Source organism: Solanum verrucosum, unplaced genomic scaffold, assembly GCF_900185275.1.
Source record: "Solanum verrucosum unplaced genomic scaffold, falcon-dt-bn FXZP01000079.1, whole genome shotgun sequence".
Lineage (NCBI taxonomy): Eukaryota > Viridiplantae > Streptophyta > Magnoliopsida > Solanales > Solanaceae > Solanum > Solanum verrucosum.
This window is the reverse complement of record NW_026020368.1, coordinates 1442613-1466063: the sequence shown is the minus strand read 5'-3', so window position 1 is coordinate 1466063 and position 23451 is coordinate 1442613. Positions and strand designations below refer to the sequence as shown.

Sequence of the window (23451 nt, the reverse complement as noted above, 5' to 3'; positions counted from 1 at the left end):
ATTGGCTGAGAACTCTACCCTTTTCCATGTGCTCACCAAACCACGACAATGGTGGAAACTTTTATAGTTGTTCCCTATTCTGTCTCATGGGACCAGGTCCTTTTAGTAGGTCTCATAGTTTCTTAAATTATCAAAACTTGAATATAACATAAAGGATTAAAATGAGCAAAGAAGGATCAATGTCACATAATGTGTTGCATGGCCTATGTACGTGCGATGGCAAAGGATGTCGCATGGGCATCGCAAGGAGAACCTGGTTCTGAAGTTTATCAACACGGTCATTTCAAAGATAATAAAAATCAAATTATTAACTACATAAATTTAGACTAAGAAAATTAAGATAGCTAATAAACTTGCTTATTTATTCAAACTTAATGTAGAAGGAAAGTTTTTTTTTTTGGATAAAATTTCTCTTTCTTTTCAAAACAAAACAAATTAAAAAAATTATATGTCCACATAATATGCAATATGTAAAACGATATACACAATCAAGACTTTTATAAGATAATTAATTAGTCTTGACTTTTATTTAATAATGTAAAATTAATGGCAAATAACATTAATTAAGCAGTCAATAACAAATTAATTGAATCCTAAAAATTCAAATAATTTGAACAGAGGAGTAATTACATGTATCTAACTCTAATTAATGATTCTTGACTTAAAATTAAATTCATTTGACTAAGGTACACTATAAATAGGCCATCCTATTAGCACAACTTAAACCCACAAAGTAATGGCTTCTTCTTCTCCTAATAAATCTCGTCCCTTGGCTAATTTTCACCCAACTGTTTGGGGATATCATTTTCTTTCTTATACTCCTCAACTCACGGTCAGTCACACACATTTTATTTGTTTAATCTCTTTATTGTCATTTATACAGTTTATTTTTCTATCATAATTGTTGTCTAAATATTATAATGAGGCGTTTAAGACATAACATATATAACATTTGATTAATTAACATTTTTTCGGGTGCAGGAAATTACTAATCAAGAAAAAGTTGAAGTTGATGAGTACAAAGAGAGAATCAGGAAAATGTTGGTAGAAGCTCCTGAGGGTAGTCTACAAAAACTTGTGTTGATAGACGCGATGCAACGATTGGGAGTGGCATATCATTTCGATAATGAAATTGAAACATCCATTCAAAACATTTTTGATGCGTCCAAACGGAATGATGACAACCTTTACGTTGTTTCTCTTCGTTTTCGACTTGTGAGGCAACAAGGCCATTACATGTCTTCAGGTAAATCTACTAGATCTATTACTTTTCTTTATTAATTGGGTGTTCAAAGTTTACTAACAATGAATATGATGTTTAATTAACCAGATGTCTTCAAGCAATTCACCAACCAAGATGGGAAATTCAAGGAAACACTTACTAATGATGTTCAAGGATTATTGAGTTTGTATGAAGCATCAAATCTGAGAGTGCGCGATGAAGAGATTCTTGAAGAAGCTCTTACCTTTACCACAACTCATCTCGAGTCTATTGTCTCCAACTTGAGCAATAACCCTCTTAAGGTTGAAGTAACTGAAGCCTTAAAACAGCCTATTCGCAAGACTTTACCAAGGGTGGGAGCAAGGAAATACATATCCATTTACGAAAACAATGATGCACACAACCATTTGCTTTCGAAATTTGCTAAATTGGATTTTAACGTGCTGCAAAAGTTGCACCAAAGAGAGCTTAATGACCTTACAAGGTACATACTACATTATTTGGTCTATATATCTTCTTTAATTAGATGAATTAAAACCGTTGCTCTTGTGATGTATGTAGGTGGTGGAAAGATTTGGATTTTGCAAATAAAATTCCATATGCAAGGGACAGACTGGTTGAGTGTTACTTTTGGATATTAGGAGTGTATTTTGAGCCAAAGTATAGTCGTGCGAGAAAAATGATGACAAAAGTACTCAAGATAACCTCAGTTATTGATGACACTTTTGATGCTTATGCAACCTTTGACGAACTTGTGGCTTTCACTGATGCAATCCAGAGGTAAAACATCAAAATTTCACAAGACATTGAATGTTTTCCTCTATTTATTGTGATAATGTGTAAAAGTTTATTAATTAGCATGTGATTTTGATATATTAGATGGGATGCTAATGCTATCGATTCAATATCGCCATATATGAGACCTATTTATCAAGCCCTTCTAGACATTTACAGTGAAATGGAACAACTGTTGTCCATAGAATGCAAATACCGTGTATACTATGGAAAACATGAGGTAATATTATTGTTTACCTAACCCACAAGAATATATCTATTTAAATTGTCTAAGCTAAAATTACTTGTTATTGTTTTTAGATAAAAAAGATTGTCAGAGCCTATTTTAAGGAAGCCCAATGGTTGAATGATGCTAACTATATTCCAAAATATGAGGAGCACATGGAGATTTCACTCGTAACCGCTGGCTATATGATGGGAGCAACAAATTGCTTGGTCGGGGTGGAGGAATTTATATCCAAAGACACTTTTGAATGGTTAATGAATGAGCCTTTGATAGTTCGAGCTGCTTCATTGATTAGCAGAGCAATGGACGATATTGTTGGACACGAAGTAAGTATTATACTTCTCTATTTCCTTGCTCGTAAAAATAAGTACACTTAATGACTGAGATCTGAAAAATTAATTAAAATTCAAAATTTAATTCAATGCAAATAAATGAAGTCTATTAGTGATTTAGACTTATCAGAACCTTATGTTTCACTTTGCCTGAGGGCCAAACTAACTATTCTCCGGTATTAATTTTATTAGAAAATCTTTAAGTTTTTTAAAATGTATAATTATATATTGAAATCTATTAATTTCATGTAGGATGAACAAAAAAGAGGACATGTAGCTTCAATCATTGAATGTTACATGAAAGAATATGGAGCTTCAAAGCAAGAGGCTTACGCCAAATTCAAGAAAGATGTCACCAACGTATGGAAGGACATAAACAAAGAATTCTTCCGTCCAACTGAAGTACCAATGTTTGTCCTTGAACGAGCTCTAAATTTTGCACGTGTGATAGACACGTTATATCAAGAGGTAGATGGATACACAAACTCCAAAGGTTTACTTAAAAACATGGTTAACTCGTTACTGATTGAATCAGTCAAAATATAAATATAATGATGAAATTGCACCTTCGTCATTCAAGTATTCAGAGCAGAATAAGGCAGACCTTTAGTATTCAAGGCATCTTCCAACGGCTGATCCAAGACCTCGGTTGAATGACGCCTGATTTCCAAATTCAAGGGTGAACTACATCTTTCGAGTTGTCATGGGTTCGTTTGGTTTCTTGTTCATCGTTTTGGACACATACACTAGTTATAGCTTTATGATTAGTTTCGGGGTTGCATCCCCAGTTTGATTGTGTTAGAGTTTTGGTTATGATGACTTTCAGCTTTTAGGGGTATTTTAGCATTGAATGTTTTTAGACTATTGGGTTGAGTTTATGGGGACTCAATTCATTAGTGATTAAACTATTTTCCTTATTTTATATGATAGACTTGGTTTTGCTTAAATTGTGTTGGGTTGGTTTCGAATTAGTTTGGTTCTTCCACCAGTATTTTTAGTGTGGTGCCACTCTCGGTCTGGTTCGCGACATTTCTATAATTAGTGATCAAAATAAATTTCTAAAAAACCCAATTTCCTTTTTGAAGAGTCACAAAAAGCTTTATTTCATGTGTGGCCCAACAAACTCAATTTTTTTTCTTCTTTTGCTTGGAATCAATTTGTATTTGTTTGATTATAATAATTAATGTTGTAAAAAAAAAAAATCAAACCCTTCTTAGTTCTTACTTTAAAATTTTAACTCTCCGTCAAAAATTTAAACAATATATACCATCCCCCTCATTGTATGTAATTAAGTTAATTAAAATAATTAAAGTTAGAGTTAATACAAGAAAAATCAACAACTTTATATAGGTTGTTCATACTAGACTCAGATTTATTACGACTCAACCAAATTATGACTCAAATAAGCACAATAATAAACACAACAATCAAACTTAACCCATAGCACAACCCCTATTATCATACGTACCTGACTAGTTTAGATATGAACAAAACATTAATAAAGATCAGTTTGGTTTTTATCTCCGGTCCCTCCCAGTGAATTTGGGAATGGCCATATGGATGGATAATTTAGCAATTAGGGAATGGCCATATGGATGGATAATTTAGCCAAATCAATTAAGAGCGTAGCTAAATTGAATTTAATTAGCGAATTCAGCTAAAACTTAAATAAGATGAATTAATATCATTAATTAACGAGCTTCGTAATCTTAACAAAATGAAATAATTAACTCAAAAATATAAATTATTGATTAACTAAACTAATTAACAAATATTTTAATTAAAATAAAATATTTTTTGAGACAATTGTTGAATATTCATAAATTATATACATAATTATATAAAAACGTATATATTATTTTAAAATGACAAAAATATTTAAAAATAACTTGGAAACTATTTTGAATTTTATAAAGCTAATTGTTTCAAATCGTTTGAAATAAAAGAAGCTCGATGATTAATCTATATTATGGAGGCCCAAAATTAGGTGTCAACAACGAGTCCAGGGTGTAGGATCGGGGTGTGACAGTCGGTATGGAGGAATCTATATCCGAAGAGACGTTTGAATGGATGATAAATTAGCCTTTTTAGGTGTCCCATAACCTATCAAATTAAAGGTCTATGAGTCCTCTTTCCTTGTATTTTGTTTTGTATGTTGTATCAATTATATATTTTCTCTCTTTTTCTCTCTATAGCCTATTTTTCATGTATTTTATTTTGCGTATTTATATCCATTGTATATTTTGTCTCTCTCTCTCTCTCTCTAGAACTTTTTCTTATATTTTGTTTTGTGCAATTATATGATTTTCTCCTTTTTATCCTTTTTGCTTCATCGTGTCGATACTATTTTGCGTGCAAATGAATACAAGTGATATACGAGTGGATAGCTTATCATGCCTCGAGCCTACACCCTGGATGTAGCCGACACTCGAGAATCATTGTTGGTCCCCAAGCAAATCCTTGGTCTGGCTGACTACTTAATTAGCAGAAGACTGACTCAAGCATTTAAAGGCCTTAAACATTAGTAAATCATAAAAATGTAAAATGCTCAATTCATATTGTCTGAAAAATACTCAATGCAATAATAATAGTTTGCAAAACATCTCAAAATAAAAAAAAGTACTGAGAGACTCCTCAACTCTATCTATCTATGAAGACTCTATTGTTCAACATGGATGTCGGGACAAGACCCACGACAACCTACAATGACTAAACTGAAATGAAAAGTGGAGTCCTTCGGAATGCAAGGAGGCTCACCAAAAGCTAACTGGAGAGCAGAGTGATCTCAACGAAGTGCCTGTTTGTTATGTCATAGTTTTACTATCTTTAAAAAAAATATTTTTTGAAATGTTCTAAGTATAAAACAATTTGAGAAAAAAATACTTAGAAAAGAGTCGTCACTTAAGTTTTAAAGAAATTAAGAAAATTTAATTTAAAAAGGCCTTAACAGATAATCCTTTAAAAAATTTAAAGAAAATGTGTAAGAGGTCCTTATTTCTACTTTAAGAAGGTATTAGCATTTAAAGTAGCCGCTAACACACGTTTTTCCAACGACTTGACTAAACATATATGACTATTTTATGAGAAAAGATAATTAAGTGCACAAAAGAATATTTTGTGGTTTTTAAGGAAAATGAAACTAATTTAATAATTTGAAATGAATTGAAAGTGATCAAAACTTCTAAAAAAAATAGATTAAAACTAGCATTTAAAAAAAAAACAAAAAAAACCTTGAGATTAACACTTTATAGACGAGATAAAAATTTAAACTTTTTTTTAAACATAAAAATTATGTAAGAATTTATTTGGATCATTTTAAGGATTATAACTTAAACCAATTTGGTCAATTAAATCAAGAAACTATCTTAAATAGTTGAAGGCAAGTGAAATTTTTAACTAAAAATATTTGATCAAGTAAATAAAGAACACAAAATTAATAAAATGAAATTCATTAAAATTAATCAACACAAAGAAAATGGTTCATCTTTTGGAAAATTCAACTAAGCTAATTAAAAATTCTAAAGTTAGAGTTAAATAAAAATAAGCAATGAATAATCATAATTGAATAACTTAAGAGTCAAAAAGAGAAGTTGAATTTGATCCCTTTAGGCCTAAACTCATGGTTGTCCAAAAGTGAGCTGTTGTTGATGTATTTCTGGGCTATGGGCCCATTTCCACCCTCATATATAGCTGTATATCAGCTCCTTGAACCTGTGTTTTAGCTTTCGAGACCTGTATTTGTACTTCCCTTTCGTGACATTTGGCATGGGGGCGGACTCGGAGAGTTGTTGGGTTCATCCCAACAAAGAAGAGAGATGCAAGGAGGCAAAATTGGAGGCCGGTAGACTCGATGTCACATGCATGGTATGAAGGAAAAAGGGAGTTAACAAACCATATACTTCAGTATATCGACAACAAATAATATCACAACAATATAGAACTTAAATCATTGACCACTAAAAAAAATTAAGCAGCCATGCTTCATCTCAGATTTAAGAATAATATGTAGTAAGCCTAACAGAAATCACCAAAAGGAAGTTTCTTGCACAACGTGAAAGCTAGTTTTATTAAGACAAAAACATATATATAAAATCTAAAGACCATTATGCAAATCTGATCCAAGAAACCTTAATTGACACTTAATGCTATAGTTTAACCATATATTTGATACAAACCGAGGAAAAAAGTTAGCATGAACAAAGGAACATTTCATTCAAAGTGTTGGGCAAACAATTTCCCAGTAAATTACTTAACGTACAAACAACTATAGGAGGCATCAACATAGAAGAGAACATCGATATTTCATGATGAGATAATTGAACAAAACAGAGAGCAAAGAGTCTTTTTAAAAAGCTTGAAATGTTGTACCATTTAACACACTCACATCTAGACTATTTATGTCAAGACAAGGTAAGCAGAACAAAACTCCATCCGCCACGGAGATTAAGAGATTTCAGACATTAGCTAAGCCTAAATACGCATCCTTCATATTAGTTAGTTAAGATTCTGCCTCTATTTTGGAAAAGAAAAACAACAATAACAAATATCGATATGCTGAAAACCAAAAAGAGGCTACAAGGAAGAACCAGCTACATTTTCGAGAACTCAAGGAAGTAAAGAACAGAAACAGGACATACCAAAGCAACATTCATAGAACTAAGACTAGCAGACCCATTAATCAATTCGAAAGCTTTAAAGATGCTCAAAGGATGAAGAACAACCTCAATCAAGTTAAAACTTTCAATAACCCGCAAAGAAGACTTAAAACTACTAACCATTACACTCGAAATGCAGAGAACGAGTAGACATAGGAATCAAACAAACAACAAAAGACATCATTCCAGCCATCCTAACAAATATCAACTGAACGAGGACAAAGAACATGAAGGAAACAAACTTTGGACATTATAATCAAAAGGAAAAACCAAACTCTTAATCAAAGGCATTCTAGGCATAAATCACACCCAAAGACATGTTCTATGCCTCAACAACTAAAATATATCAACTCGAACCAAAACGACCAATCCCTAAGCGTCAACAGTAAACCAAAGAAGAAAAGAAGCATTCGAGCGAGGAAGAACAAGAGTCAACAGTAAACTTCTGATTACAAACAAAATGCCATCTAAAACGAGTTAAGGTCAAAATGAAGTTACCTTTCCGGGGTCAGCGAACTGGAATTACGAGCTTAAATATGAAGCTTCCACCACCAACCTCGAAAGATTCCGACGGAAACTTGGATTTCAAACAGATGATCCCGGAATTTTGTTTGAACACTAACGCCCCAATGTAAATAGCAATTCGTTTTCTATTTTTTTTTCACTGTCTCTAACCCCTCAATATATCCCCCTACCAATGGAAACTAGTGCCAATATTTATAGCCGAGAAAGTTGATCCCTTTCAGGGAGAGGAGGGAAATCTTCTCCAAGATTTTGAGAATTCAAAATTTCAAAAAAAATAAAAAAATAAAAAAACTGACAAAGGGATGGGTTGCCTGCTACTAGATTGATTTGAAGAGATGGAGACGTTTTGGAGGCCATTAATGGCGGAATCCATCGAACAAAGCTTGAACCTTATGGTTTTTTCGAGCTTTCTTCCATTTCCAAAGCCATCAGTGGAGAGGGGACTTGGTGCGGCTCTGACATTGTTATGACTAGAATACTTGAAACAGTTAGGAAAAGGAAGCAGAATAGTAATAACAAGAGTTTTGTGGGATAGTTTTCTGATTTATAAGAATGGAAATTACGATTACAACTAAATGAGATTGAAAACCATAGAAACAAATAGCTGGTTCTTCATTGATAGTTCAAACCTACAGATAGAAGGGAAGATGAAGAGAATTTAGAAGAAGAATAAGGACAAAGATAGAATAAAAGAGAAGAGTGAAGGAGAGAAGGAAATTGTTACCGGATTTCTCGATGCCTCTCTCCTCTGCCAATTCTGTTATTTATAACCATCAAACTCATCTCAGCTATTGAGCCTCATTAAACTATAATAGATCTTGGCCCTTTATTTTAAATCTTGTTATTACTGTTCACTCCCTCGACTTCTTTTATTTACCCTATAACCTTCAGTTCATGACATACCCTTGGCCTTGAAAACATCCTTGTCCTCAAGTATTAAAATCAAGAAATTGAGCCTTAATATAGTTGTAATCCTCCCATGTTGCATCTTCTGGTGGAAGGTTGGACCATTGAACCAAGATCTTGACAACAACAACATTTCCATTGCGCACCATATGTCTCTACAAAATGTTAACTGGAGTAACTAGGAATTGACCATCATTACCAGTACAGGGAAAACAAGTCTGAACCAATATTCTATTTCCCACTGTCTTCTTAAGTATATAAGGACACATGGAATACATGATGAATCTTGGAAGTAGGTGGCAATTCTAGTTTGTAAGCAACATTTCCAATTCTCTACAGAACCTTAAAAGGACCATAACACTTAGAGCTTAACTTCAAGTTCTTCCGTAGAGCCAATGGCGTCTGTCTGTAGGGCTGCAACTTCATAAATACCAAATCCCCTTCCTGAAACACTCTCTCAGTCCTATGTAGATCAAAATAGAGTTTCATCCTCTCCTGACTTTGATGAGGTTGTCCTGAAGCAATTGTTGCATTTGTTGTCTTCTCATAATAGCATCATCAGTAGTTGGAACTGTGGTCTCTATAGTAGGCCCAAGTGACAAGTGAGGAGGGCAGTAACTATAGAGAGCCTCAAATGGAGTGCACTGCAGTCCAGTATGAAAATTGGTGTTGTACCACCACTCTGCATGCTTGCCAAAAATTACTAAGGAACAACTTGTCCCTGTCAGTCACAATAGACTCGGGCAAACCATGTAGTGTGTGCACATGTTTAAGGAACTTGTGAGCCACAGTGACTTGTCACTGTAAAAGGATGTGCTAGAGTCATAATGTGATCAAACTTAGTTCTCCTGTCCACAACTACCAAAATGGTCTCCTATACCTAGGACTTGGGCAGACCGCCAATGAAATCCATGCTAATGTGCCTCCAGGCTTGATCAGGGATGGGAAGTGGTTGCAGTAGTCCAGGGTAATGAACATGTTCCCCTTTGTTCCTTTGACAAACTTCACAAGCAGCTATATACTTATTAACCATTTGTCTCATTCTTGGCCAATAGAAGACATAAGCTAACTTTCTAAAGGTGCCAAGTTGGCATTGATGTCCCCCAACTGGGGAGTCATAAAAGATGGATATCAGCTGATGTCTCAATTCCCCAGTACCTCTAATGAAAAGTTTTCCCTTCTTTCTTAAGACTGCAGATGAGTACTGATAAAAATGTGGTCTCATTTGATCACCGGTAACTTCAACAATCATAGCCTCAACATGTGCATCCCCTTCGTAGTTACTACTGATCTCTAACATCCATTTAGGCTCTACAACACTGAGAGCTAACAATCGTCCCTCAGTTGGCTGGTTGGAACCTAGTGTATCACCATTCTCTAATTGCCTAGACAATGCATCAGCCACTCTGTTCTCAGTCCTTTTTTGTATTGTACTGAAGAGTCTAAACCCAACATCTTTGTGAGTCCCTTCTATTGTATAGTTGTGGTAACTTTTTATTCTAAAAGGTACTTTAAGCTATGATGGTCTGTCGGGCCAGTAAAGTGTTTATATTGAAGATAGTGTCTCCATTTATCAATGGCACTTAAAAGGGCCATATTCTCCTTCTCATAGATAGATCTACATTTATGCCTATGAGCCAATACCTTACTAAAATGAGCAATAAGTCGATCTTCTTGCATCAACACTGCACCAATCCCATACTGACTAGCATCTGTTTCGACAACAACCTCTTTAGTGTAATCTGGTAAGGCTAGTACATGCTTGTTGATTATAGCTAACTTCAATGTCTCCAAAGCTAGGTCAGACTCCTCATTCCATTTGAAAGAATCTTTTTTTAGTAACGCATTAAGAGGTCTACATATACCACCATAACTCAATACATATAATATCTAGTTAAGCCAAGGAACCCCCTCAAGACCTTGGTTGTGGTAGGCTTTGGCCAGTCAGTTATAGCTTGAATTTTTCTAGGATCAGTGAACACCCCATGAGCAGAAATTACATGACCTAGATATTCTATCTTTGATTGTCCAAAGGAACACTTGGACCTTTTGGCAAACAAGGAATGCTCCCTCAGGATATCAAACACTTTTTTAAATGTAGCAGATGTTTATCAAAAGTTTTGCTATAAACTAATATATCATCAAAAAAAACCAAAACAAACTTTCGAAGCAAGGATTGGGATACCTGATTCATCAAAACTTGAAATGCAATTGGTGCATTAGTTAAGCCAAAAGGAATAACCTTGAATTCATAGTGCCCGATGTGAGTTCTAAATACAGTCTTGTAAACATCTTCAAGCTTCATTCTGATTTGGTGGTATCCAGCTCTCAGATCCACTTTGGAAAAAATCATAGACCCTTGCAAGTCATCAAGTAAATCATCTATAACGGGAATAAGATATTTATATTTGATTGTTATCTCATTAAGGACCCTGTAATCCACACAAAACCTCCATGTACCTTCCTTTTTTTTCACTAACAAGGCAGGGGAAGAGAATGGGGACTGACTATGCTGAATGATTCCATTTGTGAGCATTTCAGTGACTTGTTTCTCTAGTTATTTCTTTTGGTTGGAATCCTGTGGTCTAATTCTCTTGGTGGGGGTAAGGATTTGGGCTCTGCAAACACCTTCTTATAACCATATATCAATTCTAGAATAGCAATGTCAACTGGCTCCTGCTCACAACCACTACTAGCCTTTATTAAAAATAAGTGAGCCATTATCGTTTGCCCCTTTTTTCAGTAGTTTTCCCATGGTATTAGGCTGAGTTGACCATTCTCTGGAATAGCATGCAAGACAACCTTGTTACCATTCCTTCCAATGGTGACACACCTCTTCTCATGATCAAATTTAGTAGGATTGAACTTTTTCATCCAATCATTGCCTAGTATAATATCACACCCCCTTAGCTTGAGGATCTTGAGATCTTCTTTAAAGGTCTTACCCCCTATTTTCCAAGTAAAACTAGGGTAACTGGTACTGTAATACATGTAATTGCCATCAACTACAGTGACTCTAATGGGAGTGGAGTAAACAGCTTGGTAGCCAGTTTCTTGTACAGTCACTTCATTAATAAAGTTGTGAGTGCTGCCAGAATCAACAAGCATTGATAATGATCTCTTCTTAACAACCCCACTGACTAGGATAGTGTTAACCTCATTACAACTTCCTAATAATGCACTGAAACACATAGCTTCTTGGATATCCACTCCTTCCGCTATCTCAATTTCTACTATTTGTGCTAAGCTCTCTGAGTGCTCAGGTACCTCTGCGTCAATAGCTATAAAATCTTATGGGTCGTGAGGCAACTCTTCCTTGGTGCGAACTATACAATGTAGTTATTTCAACTTACACCGGTGACCTACCTGATACTTTGCACCGCACCTAAAACACAAGTGATTGGCCTTTCTGTGTTCATAAACTTCCGGAGTCAATCATAGTGGGCTAGGCCTTGAAGTGATTAACCCTCCAACCTTTTGGACCCATAGCTGGCAGAAGAGCCAATGGTCACACCATGATGAACTACAGTTTGAGCTTTCCTTTGAGTAGCCTCAATTGCTTTCTCAAGCATCCTAGCATGTTGAATGGAATAACTCAAGGTGGTAGGCTTAAACATCTTAACTGCTAACCTAATTTCTTCCTTGAGAGCTCCCATGAATCTGAACAAGAAGTGAGCCTCATTGGGAGCAGGATTTCGAATTATCATCTGAGCCTTCAGATCTTCAGACTTAACAAGGAATTCTCCAACACTTCCAGTTTGTTTGAGTTTGTTAAATTCTTCTACTACATCTTCCATCCACTCATCCCCTAACCGCACACATAACTCTTCCTTAAGCTCCGCCCAATTAACCTCACCTCTACTCAACACCAACGAGTTGTACCAGGTTTCAGCATTACCATTTAGGTATAGTGCAGTACCCTTCACCTTCATGTTATCTTGCACTCTATGAAGGTGAAAATACCTCTCACACTTTTGAATCCAAACTTTGGGATCCTGACCTTTAAAAGATGGCATTTCCCATTTAAGGGGGGGGGGGGGGGGGGCAACCACTGGTGGTCTAGCAGCCCTACCATCAAAACTAAGTACTGGCAAAAGCCCATCACCTCCCGGAAAAAGCACCCTCCTGTCCTCGCGGTGGTCTTCTTTCCATATTTTTGAACATATCTAGAATAAACTCAAGGGTACCTTGAATGTTAGTTTGAGTTGCACACATACCCCTTTGTTGTTCAACTATCTCATACAGTAATTGATCACGTTGATGTAACTTTTCATCTATGGTTTTCTATTCATGTTCCTTCTGCCATGGACACAAAACAGATCGCAGATTCGAGGTTATGATACCAATTTTTATGACTAGAATACTTGAAACAGTTAGGAAGAGGAAGCATAATAGTAATAACAAGTGTTTTGTGGGATAATTTTCTGATTTATAAGAATGGAAAATATGATTCCAACTAAATGAAATTGAAAAATATAGAAATGAATAGCTGGTTCTCCAGTGATAATTCAAACCTGCAGATAGAAGGGAAGATGAAGAGAATTTAGAAGAAGAATAAGGACGAAGATAGAAGAGAAGAGAAGAAAAAAGTGAATGAGAGAAGGAAATTGTTACCGAATTTCTCGATGCCTCTCTCCTCTACCAATTCTGTTATTTATGACCATCAAACTCATCTTAGCCATTGAGCCTCATTAAACTATAATAGATTCTGGCCCTTTATTTTAAATCTTGTTATTACTATTTACTCCCTCGACTTCTTTTATTTACCCTATAACCTTCAGTTCATAACAGACATAATCTAAAAGGGAAAAAGGACATTGGGGGTGAGGAAACAACCCCTTATCATCCGGATTTTTGCATCAAACCCGGTGGATTTTAGGGTGAGCGAAGTGAAGATGTCGCATCGGTGACATCCTAGGGCTATGGTTATGGGTTTCTGAGTTGAGGAAGATGAAATGTATAGGGATGGGGTCAGTTGCGTATGTTAGTACACTGATGAACGTTGCTATGTTCACGTTGGGTCTTCTGGGTTTGGGTCGGGTTACTGGTGTTAAATTGGGCAGAGTAAATTGGCCCAAAGTTGGCCTAAGGGTGACTTAAAAGAGTTGAAAGGAAGTGACTAATTTTGAAATAAGAAGATAGCCAAGTAAATTGACAATTTAACTATACGAAATTAAATTGTAGCCAAATTGATTTAATTGGTGAATTCGACAAAAGTTAAATAAGACAAATTGACATAAATCAATTAATGAGCTTCTTAATCTTAACGAAATAAAATAATTAACTTGATTATAGAAAAAATAATTAAATTAAAAATTATAACCATGATTTGAACTAAACTAATTAAAGCAATATTTAATTAAAACAAAATCTTTTTGAGACGAATTTTGAATATTCATAAAATATATACTAATTATATACATAATGATGTAAAACATATATATTATTAAAAAATTATAAAAAGTTACAAAACTATTTAAAATAACTTGCAAACTATTTTTTTTATAAAACTAATTATTATTAATCATTTGAAATTGAAGAAACTTGATCATTACTCTATATTGTGGAGGTCCAAAATTGGGTGTCAACACTATTGATGATCCTGAACACCTGTATTTGCTTCATAAGAAAGTGTAGGTTGAATAATGACATCAGTACATTGTATGTATGTGTATTTAATAAAGCTGAATAAACAAATAACTAAACTGATAAGGGTGAAGAACTACTCACCTCAACTCATCTCAATTCAACTCAAAGCATAGGTAAAAGATAGAATGTTTAAAGTTTTACATGTAAAAGAGGCTAACTCAAGTCTGTATAAGAAAATACAATAAAATACTTTTTAAACTATTAGAGAGATTCTCTAACCGACAGTCATCACTATGAGCAACGTGATGATACCACGTCTTGCCTATGCTGCGGTTCGTGGTGTATTCTACAGACCGTAGATCCCATCCGTTATTTATATTGAATTTTACGGCTAAAAATATCGTTCTATCGGTCCAATTTACGACCCGTAAAAGTTTCTACGGATCGTAGATCCAATCAGTAGAATTTATACAATTTTCAGGCTCAAAAGTCCATTCTACGGGTCCAAACTTGGTGGCAATGGAAAGAGGACTCAAAGACCTTCAATTTGGTAGTTCATGGGCCACCTAACTCATTATATGCTTGGAGATATGATCGTTTGAAGTTGACCTAAGCAGAATCTTATGTCAAAACTTAATCGGTAAGGAAGCTTTCAACTCAACATTGTGCTAGGGGATTCTTGTAACCTTAATTCATATCCAAATTTATTCCAACACTAAAGAATTGATCTTTTACACATATGAGTAATTTAAGAATCACCCGATACGACTTTACATGTAGTAAATAAAAAATGGTTCGGACCTTAGCTTAGAAAATTTCAGAGTCTTACATGCCTGGGTGGATATATTGTTTCTGGTGGGATTGTCATGCTACCCACAAGCTTCGATCGAAATCTGATGTATGTATAGGTGTATATATGTAATATATTGTATAAATAAACAAATGTCACCCACAAAACCAAAAGTTATTGTGGTGCCACTGGCTAAGGGCGAAACTCCCTCCTGCCAGACCCTGGTTCGAAATTGGGAGGTGACATTTTTAAAAAATAAAATAACTTGCAGCCTAAAGAATAGCGAATTCAGCTTCAACAATCGAGGATTTTAAAGATTATATTTTCCTTTTTCTTTCTAATTCTAGTTGGCTTAGTTTTAATTAGTAATTATTATTGACTAATTTAATTTATTAATATTTGTTTTTTCTATTAGTTATTTGTTTGATGGATAAGTGTTAAAGTTAGCCTTAAACTATGTCATATTGAATAAAAATATTCTCCGTTAATAGTTTGGTTTTAAAATGTCCCTATTATTAATAATTTGTTCCAAAAATATTCCCACTATTAAACCTTTGATCCCAAAAAAAGTCTTTGTTGTTACTTTATTGTGTCAAAAATATACTCTCTTTTTTTATAAACATATTATCTTTTTTTTCTAATAATATTATTATTCTTAAAGAGCCCCTTTTTTTTTCTTTTCTCTTGAAATTCTTTTAACTTTAAAAAAAGGTCGGAAGTAATATTTTTATTAATCTCATTTTATACGTTTTAAATAATATTATAGTAACTTCATCTTTAATTTTTATTTAGATAATGATAAAAAAAAATTCTAATAAAATAAAAAAACATTTTTATTTCTTAATCTTTTTGAAATTGATTAAGCAAATATTTTGCTTGTAGCTATAGTAATGGTGGAAATATCATTATCTTCCATGAAGTAGATAAAAAGTAAAGTATGGAATGGGGATTGGTGATTAATATTCAAATGATTGTTTAGTTTGTTGCATAGTGCATGATATATTTACAAATATAAGTAATGATGATCTCATTGACCATTTTCAAAATATGTAAACTCGTTGAGAATAATTATAAATATTTATAATATTAGTAAAGTATTCTTAAAAAATTATGCTATGTGGACTTTGCGCATAATCAAAGCCTAATGTTGATTTAGTGATCTAATCAATGTGTCAACTTGACACCCAGAAAGTCTAAATCCTGGATCCGCCTATGATTACATGAATACAAGTGATGCAAAAATTTTAAATACAAGTGAAACAAGAGAGAATATATATTAATACAAAATTGTTAATGGAATAGAAAAATTGTTTTCGACTACTTGTAGTAAAATCATGGTCATACATATCTTCGAACAATTTGACTATTCAAAAGCAGATGGATCACTTACTCTTCATCAATCCTAAAATTTACATAATAATGGTAATTAACGGGTTTAATTAATGTGAACATGCTACATTTGAGGAATCAAGTAAGTGCATGCATTTATAGACTTAGAAATTGGAGAGAGAAAAATAGAGCACGCGGCTATATTTGAGCACCCAAAAACACCTAAAATTTCTTGTTGAGAAAATTAAATCACGTGTTCTTGTACATTATTGAAAAAAACACCTCTGTAAAAAATTCTTAAACACCATTGATAGCCATCGAGAAAAAAGCTATGTAAAAAAGTCTTAACCACCATTGATAACCATAGACAAACTGAATTGTATACCTTTTGAGAAAAGTGATTAGTTACCTTGTACATCCACTACAAAGTATATATCCTACTCTATAAATCTAGCAATTAACAATAGCTATTTCTAACAAACTACACGTGTATATCCATGTCCCTAACAACTTCTACCAAAATATCTAGCTAAGGTAATGTCCACTCTGCCCTCAACATCTGCTTCAACTTATTCCTATTTTATCATTCCCACTTAAGCCCTATCAGAAAGACAATTTTCTTAGCGGCAATAAATATGCACATTAACAAAAAATGAGGGCAACCATCATTTAAAAAAAAATCCATATTTCTCAAGGGGTTTTAACCTCTAGATTATCCAAGTCTTTGGTTCAATTTCACAGGATCACAATTTAAATAAGTGTTTTTTTTGGAATCTATCTTTCTTGTTGATTTGCAGGAGTTGATGTTTTTTTTTAATTATAGCTAGCTAATATTTAAGAAAATTAAATTTAGATTATTAATTAAACAAGTGGATAGGTGTCACTCATTGAAGGGTGCACTGGGGAAATGGAGGGGATCTCCAATGGAGGAAAACCAAGTCCAAGCTAAGCCTATAAAGAAATATTTAATGCTAAAGTATTGTAAAAACCTAGGTGGAGGGAAGAGGTTAAAAATTACATGTCTACACGATATGCAATAGTGTAAAAAGAATTATCTTTCTTGTTGATTTGTAGGAGTTCGTCATGTTTTTAATTATAGTTAGACTAATATTTAAGAAAATTAAATTTAAACCATTAATAATCTAACAAGTGGATAGGTGTTACTCGGGAGAGTTAGCAAAATAGCCACTCTCAAGACTTAATTGGACATTAAGTCACTAGTCTTGAAAATTTTGTGGTATACCCATTAATTATGATATCACCCATGTGACCTACTTGAGACATACAAAAGCATCTTCTAAGTTTTAATATATACACTTTGGTCCCCCCTTCTTTTTCAACAAATATGGAATAATATGTGAATTTTCATTTTTTTAAATTATATTTGGAAAAGAAAAACTCTTCAACAAGAAAGCAAAATAGGGGGTTGTTTTTGCTACTGATTTTGCCGATTCCGCCCAATTTTCCGGTCATATTATCCATTTCACATGTAAAATCATAATCATCCTACTCATTGCTTTCATTTTCACTCCATTTGCTTTCAAAAACCAAGCTTCAAAATTATATTCTCGTCATTTTAGAAGCTTGAGAAATCTTCCATAATCACTTGATAACTCATTAGTAGATACATTTTAGTAGTTTAGAAGCATTAAAAATATGGTTGTGTCATTCACTTTATCTGTATATGGCTTAACTATTGCCATGTAATTCTGTTCCATCTCACGGACAGTAGGGGTAAGGTATGGGTGCACAATCTAAAAAAAATAAATATAAATATTACACAATGTTTACTAATTTAAAAATATTGTTAGATAATAACACATAAATATATACCTCCGTACTTCTTCTTTTGTACTTAAATGGATCACCTTCAACTATATCATCGCTCTTTGTTATGTTCCATCTGAGTAAATGTGGAATGGACAATGGAGTATCCAAGGACTTTCCGACATACTTTCCAAGATGTGAAAAAGCCTCATATATCCAAACCTGGAATCCATAGAATAACAAACAAATAAATAGAGTTTATGAAGTATTACACAAATAAATAAGAGTATATCATAAATTGACTAAATGGTTAATAAAAAGTACCAGAAATGCCCAGAAAAGTCGTATAGAGCATAAGATGCATTCTTATTTTCATTATATATTTCCTCCTGCTTCTTCAAATTAATTCGATTCTTCAGATAGGTCAATGTTAAATCAAAAGACTCTCCCCCTGGATAACTTTTGAATAAATCCGCCATTTTGATGTGGTTTGAATCCACAATCTTAGACAGATCATGGGAAAGTAGCATTGCGTAGACGAACAAAACTAATGAGCACTTCAACTTTTACTCCTTATTTAATTTGTTACCCTCGATTAAACTCATCAACTTTGTACTAGTGATGCTCTTGTTCCTTGTCACCTAGAAATGAAAATTCTCACATTTTCCAAGGACTTTGTTCATTTTTTATTCACGGGGGTATGTTGACCAATTAAGCCTCGTAATCAATGCAAATTCTTTTAAATCAAAATATGTAGGCTTATCATTCACACAAAACTAAATTTCATGTATTTTTTTTTTATCATTTTTCACACATCGTAACAACATGTAATGGAAAATCTATCCATTGAACTTAAAATAATCTGAAATATGCCTCAAGTGTCCAAAGCAAGTACCCTTAAATTTATTATAAAGTTTTTGTTCAACAAGATTTTTTAAAAAGTCACGATAAACTGTCATCCTTGATATTACACAGATCTTTGTTGGAAAAGATCCTACCTCATCTAACCACGTCGCTAAATCATTATTGAAGTCAATTTTTTTTAAAACCTTGATTTGAAGAGACCAAGAGAGCCTATCATAAGCTTTAGCCATATCTAATTTTAAAACCACATTACCACATATATTCTCTTTTGCAATTCCATGAATAATCTCCTGAGCGAGCATAACATTATCAATAATAAGCCTACCAGAAACAAATCCACTTTGATTTTCATAAATCAATTTGCCAAGTAACGCATTGATTCTATTAGCTAAAGTTTTAGAAATGATATTGTTAGTAAAATTGCTTAAGCTAATAGGTCTAAACTCAGCAAAATTAGTTGGAGACTCAATTATTGGAATCAAGGTCAAACAGGAATGAGTATAGAATTTAGTGAGATTATTGCCATTGAAAAATGCAATAACATCAATGCAGATAATAGACCAACAAGATTGAAAAAACATACCATTATATCCACCCGGACCTGCAGAGCTTTCTAGTTAGCATACCATAAAGACAACTTGGTTGATTTCCTTTTTCATCAGGAATCCTAGTTAGCATCTGATTATCATCATCTGTAATGACTTTTGGAATGTAGTCCATTATAGTATGATTGTTGTTAGGATGGCTAAGGTTGAATTGTCTTTGAAAGTGTTTGATGGCAACTTTGGCAATTTTATTGTCTCCATAATCCACTTACCTCTGTCATTCTTAATTCTTAGAATCTATAACCTTCTCTTTTTAGTCTTTAGTACATTGTGAAAGTAGTTTGTGTTTTTATCACCATCTTTAAACCATTGTAATAGTGGTGCGGTTGCAAATTCAAAGGAAGCACAAAGTCATAAGAAGGCAAAGCACATTGAGCGAAAGTAACATTTGATTCGAGACATAGTACAGAGAGGAGATGTGATGGTTGCGAAGATTGCATCAGAAAATAACCTGGCAGATCCTTTCACAAAAGCTTTACCGTAAAAGTCTTTTAATAGGCATGTTGAAGGAATTGGGTGTTAGAGTTGTAGGTGCATGGTTATGAGTCTAAGCGGTAGATTGTTAGGATATACTATTAACCATGTGTTTTAATATATTCATGTAAGATGTATGATTCTAAAATGCTTCCACGGTATATATGCTATTTTCTAACAACTAATTCTAATTATTAAGCCTTGACTTATAATGTAGACTTAAGAAACCAATAGCAAATTAAATGAATCCTAAAAATTCAATTCAATGGACTACGGTGCATTATAAATAGGCCATCCTATTAGCACAACTTAAACCCACAAATTAAGCTTGAAAAAAAAAAACCTTTGAAAAAGCAATGGCTGCTTCTTCTCCTATTAAGTGTCGCCCCTTGGCAAATTTTCACCCAACTGTTTGGGGATATCATTTCCTTTCTTATACTCCTGTCAGTCACACATATTTCTTTAATACATTTTTTCTACGTTAATTGTTGTCTAAATATTAAAACGAGACATTTAAGACCTAACATAATATTTGATTAATTCATTAACGTATGATGTGTATTTTTGGGATGCAGGAAATTAGTAACCAAGAAAACGTTGAAGTTGATGAGTACAAAGAAACAATCAGGAAAATGCTTGTGGAAGCAACAGAGGGTAGTGAACAAAAACTTGTGTTGATAGATGCAATGCAACGATTGGGAATGGCATATCATTTCGATAATGAAATTGAAACATCCATTCAAAACATTTTTTATGCGTCCCAACAAAATGATGACAACCTTCATGTTGTTTCTCTTCGTTTTCGACTTGTGAGGCAACAAGGTCATTACATGTCTTCAGGTAAATCTACTCTTTATTACTTTTCTTTATTAATTAGGTGTTCAAGGTTTACTAACAATGAATATGATGTTAAATTAACCAGATGTCTTCAAGCAATTCACCAACCAAGATGGGAAATTCAAGGAAACGCTTACTAATGATGTCCAAGGATTATTGAGTTTGTATGAAGCATCACATCTGAGAGTGCGCGATGAGGAGATTCTTGAAGAAGCTCTTACCTTTACCACTACTCATCTCGAGTCTATTGTCTCTAACTTGAGCAATAACTCTCTTAAGGTTGAAGTTACTGAAGCCTTAAAACAGCCTATTCGCAAGACTTTACCAAGGGTGGGAGCAAGGAAATACATATCCATTTACGAAAACAATGATGCACACAACCATTTGCTTTTGAAATTTGCTAAATTGGATTTCAACGTGCTGCAAAAGTTCCACCAAAGAGAACTTAGTGAGCTTACAAGATACGTACTACATTATTTGGTCTAAATATCTTCTTTAATTAGATGAGTAATGGTAATTTGGAATAAAAATGAAATGCATGCAACAAAATCGTTGATCTTTTGATGTATGTAGGTGGTGGAAAGATTTGAATTTTGCAAATAAATATCCATATGCAAGAGACAGACTGGTTGAGTGTTACTTTTGGATATTAGGAGTGTATTTTGAGCCAAAGTATAGTCGTGCTAGAAAAATGCTAACAAAAGTACTCAAGATGACCTCAATTATTGATGACACTTTTGATGCCTATGCAACCTATGACGAACTTGTGCCCTTCAATGATGTCATCCAGAGGTAAAAATATATATATTATGAGAGAGATTAATAACTACTATCTGGACAAGAAAATTACACCATCAGTTTATTTTTAAAAATACTTATTTCTCTTAATTTAATTATGAGAATAATCCTTTATTGATGAGTGTGAAAAAACATATCTTGACGTTGTTATTGTGAAATGCTACACAACAATTAATATGTGCAAGACATAAAAAAATTACTAGTACCTTGTAATTAATTTTGATACTTTAATTTTAGATGGGACATTAGTGTGATTGATTCACTACCGCCATATATGAGACCTGCTTATCAAGCCCTTCAAGACATTTACAATGAAATGGAACAATTATTGACAAAAGAAGGTAACTCGGACCGTGTATACTATGCAAAATATGAGGTAATTAATATTCATTAACTTATATTAACCCACATAAATTAATCATCACTCTCATTCCAAAAGACGACTAAATAGTACTTCTACTGTATTATTTAGATGAAAAAGTTGGTGAGAGCCTATTTTAAGGAAGCTCAATGGTTGGATGCTGGCTATACTCCAAAATATGAGGAGCATTTGGAGAATGCACTAGTAAGTTGTGGGTATATGATGGCAGCAACTACTTCCTTGATCGGCATGGACGAATCTATAAGCCAAGAGACTTTTGAATGGATGATAAATGAACCTTTGATAGTTCGTGCAGCATCGATAATTAACAGACGAATGGATGATATGATTGGACATGAAGTAATAAAACAATATCTTATATAATACGTAATTCCTTTTCTTTCTATTATTGTAGATATTTATTGTACTAAAGATATATTGAAATTTCTTTCATGTAGAATGAACAACAAAGAGAACATGTAGCTTCAACTATTGAATGCTACATGAAAGAATACGGAGCGTCGAAGCAAGAGACATATACTAAGTTTCACAAAGAAGTAGTCAACGGATGGAAGGACATAAACAAAGAACTCATTCGTCCAACTGAAGTACCAATGTTTGTTCGCGAACGAGCTTTATATTTCGCATGTGTGATGGACACTTTATATAAAGAGGAAGATGGATACACAAACTCCAAAGGCAAACTTAAAAACATGATTAACTTGTTACTGGTTGAACCTGTCAAGATATGAGGATAATTATGCGGACGCACTGCCAAGTACTAATTTGGAGCAAAATAAGGCATATAATTTGAAAGCCTTCTATTTATATGCGAGTGATAATAAAAGCACTAGTGATTCCTCTTAGGAATATCTGGAAGCAAGTTGATTTTAATTTACTATCAAGCAAAAGAACGTTGGATTTATCTTTTTCTCTACTTTGACCATAAGAAAGATGTTTTTCTATTATATTTCCTCAATAAAATATGAGTGAAGTTGTATTCAATTCTTTTCCTTTTTTTAAAATAGTTAAGCCATTACTTACCCTTTCATTTTGAGGAGTTAGACTTGATCCAGACCATGTCTATAATTGAACAACAATTCAACAAACAAGGGGACATTGACCTTATAACCTCATGAGCAAAAATAAAAATAAAAATTGATCCCACAATCTTCAAAAGGAAGAGATACGCCTTTACAAGATTTCTTTCTAATAATAAAAAAAAGACTATTGGAGTGTGTATGTGCTCTTCACTAAGATTTTCTATACTAATTAGTCAATGTTTATTACTTCCAAAAATAATTATTCCTAATGGCAAAATGTGATACACAATTATATCTTGATTTTTGAAAATAACAATTATTTTGGACAATCTA

General features: G+C 33.5%; 3 protein-coding genes across 3 annotated transcripts in view; 2 read left to right on the top strand and 1 right to left on the bottom strand.

Moving 5' to 3' along the window:
- Positions 1-23451, bottom strand: part of LOC125838099 (floral homeotic protein PMADS 2) — a 383162-nt gene that overhangs the window by 295156 nt on the left and 64555 nt on the right. The gene's annotated exons all lie outside the window — the stretch shown is intronic.
- Positions 988-3170, top strand: LOC125838061 (terpene synthase 9-like). The gene is made up of 6 exons (XM_049517116.1): positions 988-1246; positions 1331-1706; positions 1784-2002; positions 2102-2237; positions 2318-2569; positions 2828-3170. The coding sequence occupies exons 1-6, from the start codon at positions 1039-1041 to the stop codon at positions 3119-3121; spliced, it is 1485 nt and encodes a 494-aa protein (XP_049373073.1). The 5' UTR covers positions 988-1038; the 3' UTR covers positions 3122-3170.
- LOC125838055 (sesquiterpene synthase 9-like) lies at positions 20408-22827 on the top strand. The gene is made up of 7 exons (XM_049517112.1): positions 20408-20522; positions 20655-20919; positions 21002-21374; positions 21487-21708; positions 21952-22090; positions 22187-22435; positions 22534-22827. Exons 1-7 carry the CDS (start codon positions 20436-20438, stop codon positions 22825-22827), a joined length of 1629 nt encoding a protein of 542 aa, XP_049373069.1. The 5' UTR covers positions 20408-20435.

Excerpts from the sequence above, each read along its gene's own strand:
- LOC125838061 (XM_049517116.1), top strand. The coding sequence starts at position 1,039 with ATGTTGGTAGAAGCTCCTGAGGGTAGTCTACAAAAACTTGTGTTGATA. Across the intron at positions 1,247-1,330 it reads AGGCCATTACATGTCTTCAG|ATGTCTTCAAGCAATTCACC; the intron begins GTAAATCTACTA and ends TTAATTAACCAG. Across the intron at positions 2,238-2,317 it reads TATACTATGGAAAACATGAG|ATAAAAAAGATTGTCAGAGC; the intron begins GTAATATTATTG and ends TATTGTTTTTAG.
- LOC125838055 (XM_049517112.1), top strand. The coding sequence starts at position 20,436 with ATGGCTGCTTCTTCTCCTATTAAGTGTCGCCCCTTGGCAAATTTTCAC. Across the intron at positions 21,709-21,951 it reads TTCAATGATGTCATCCAGAG|ATGGGACATTAGTGTGATTG; the intron begins GTAAAAATATAT and ends CTTTAATTTTAG. Across the intron at positions 22,091-22,186 it reads TATACTATGCAAAATATGAG|ATGAAAAAGTTGGTGAGAGC; the intron begins GTAATTAATATT and ends TGTATTATTTAG.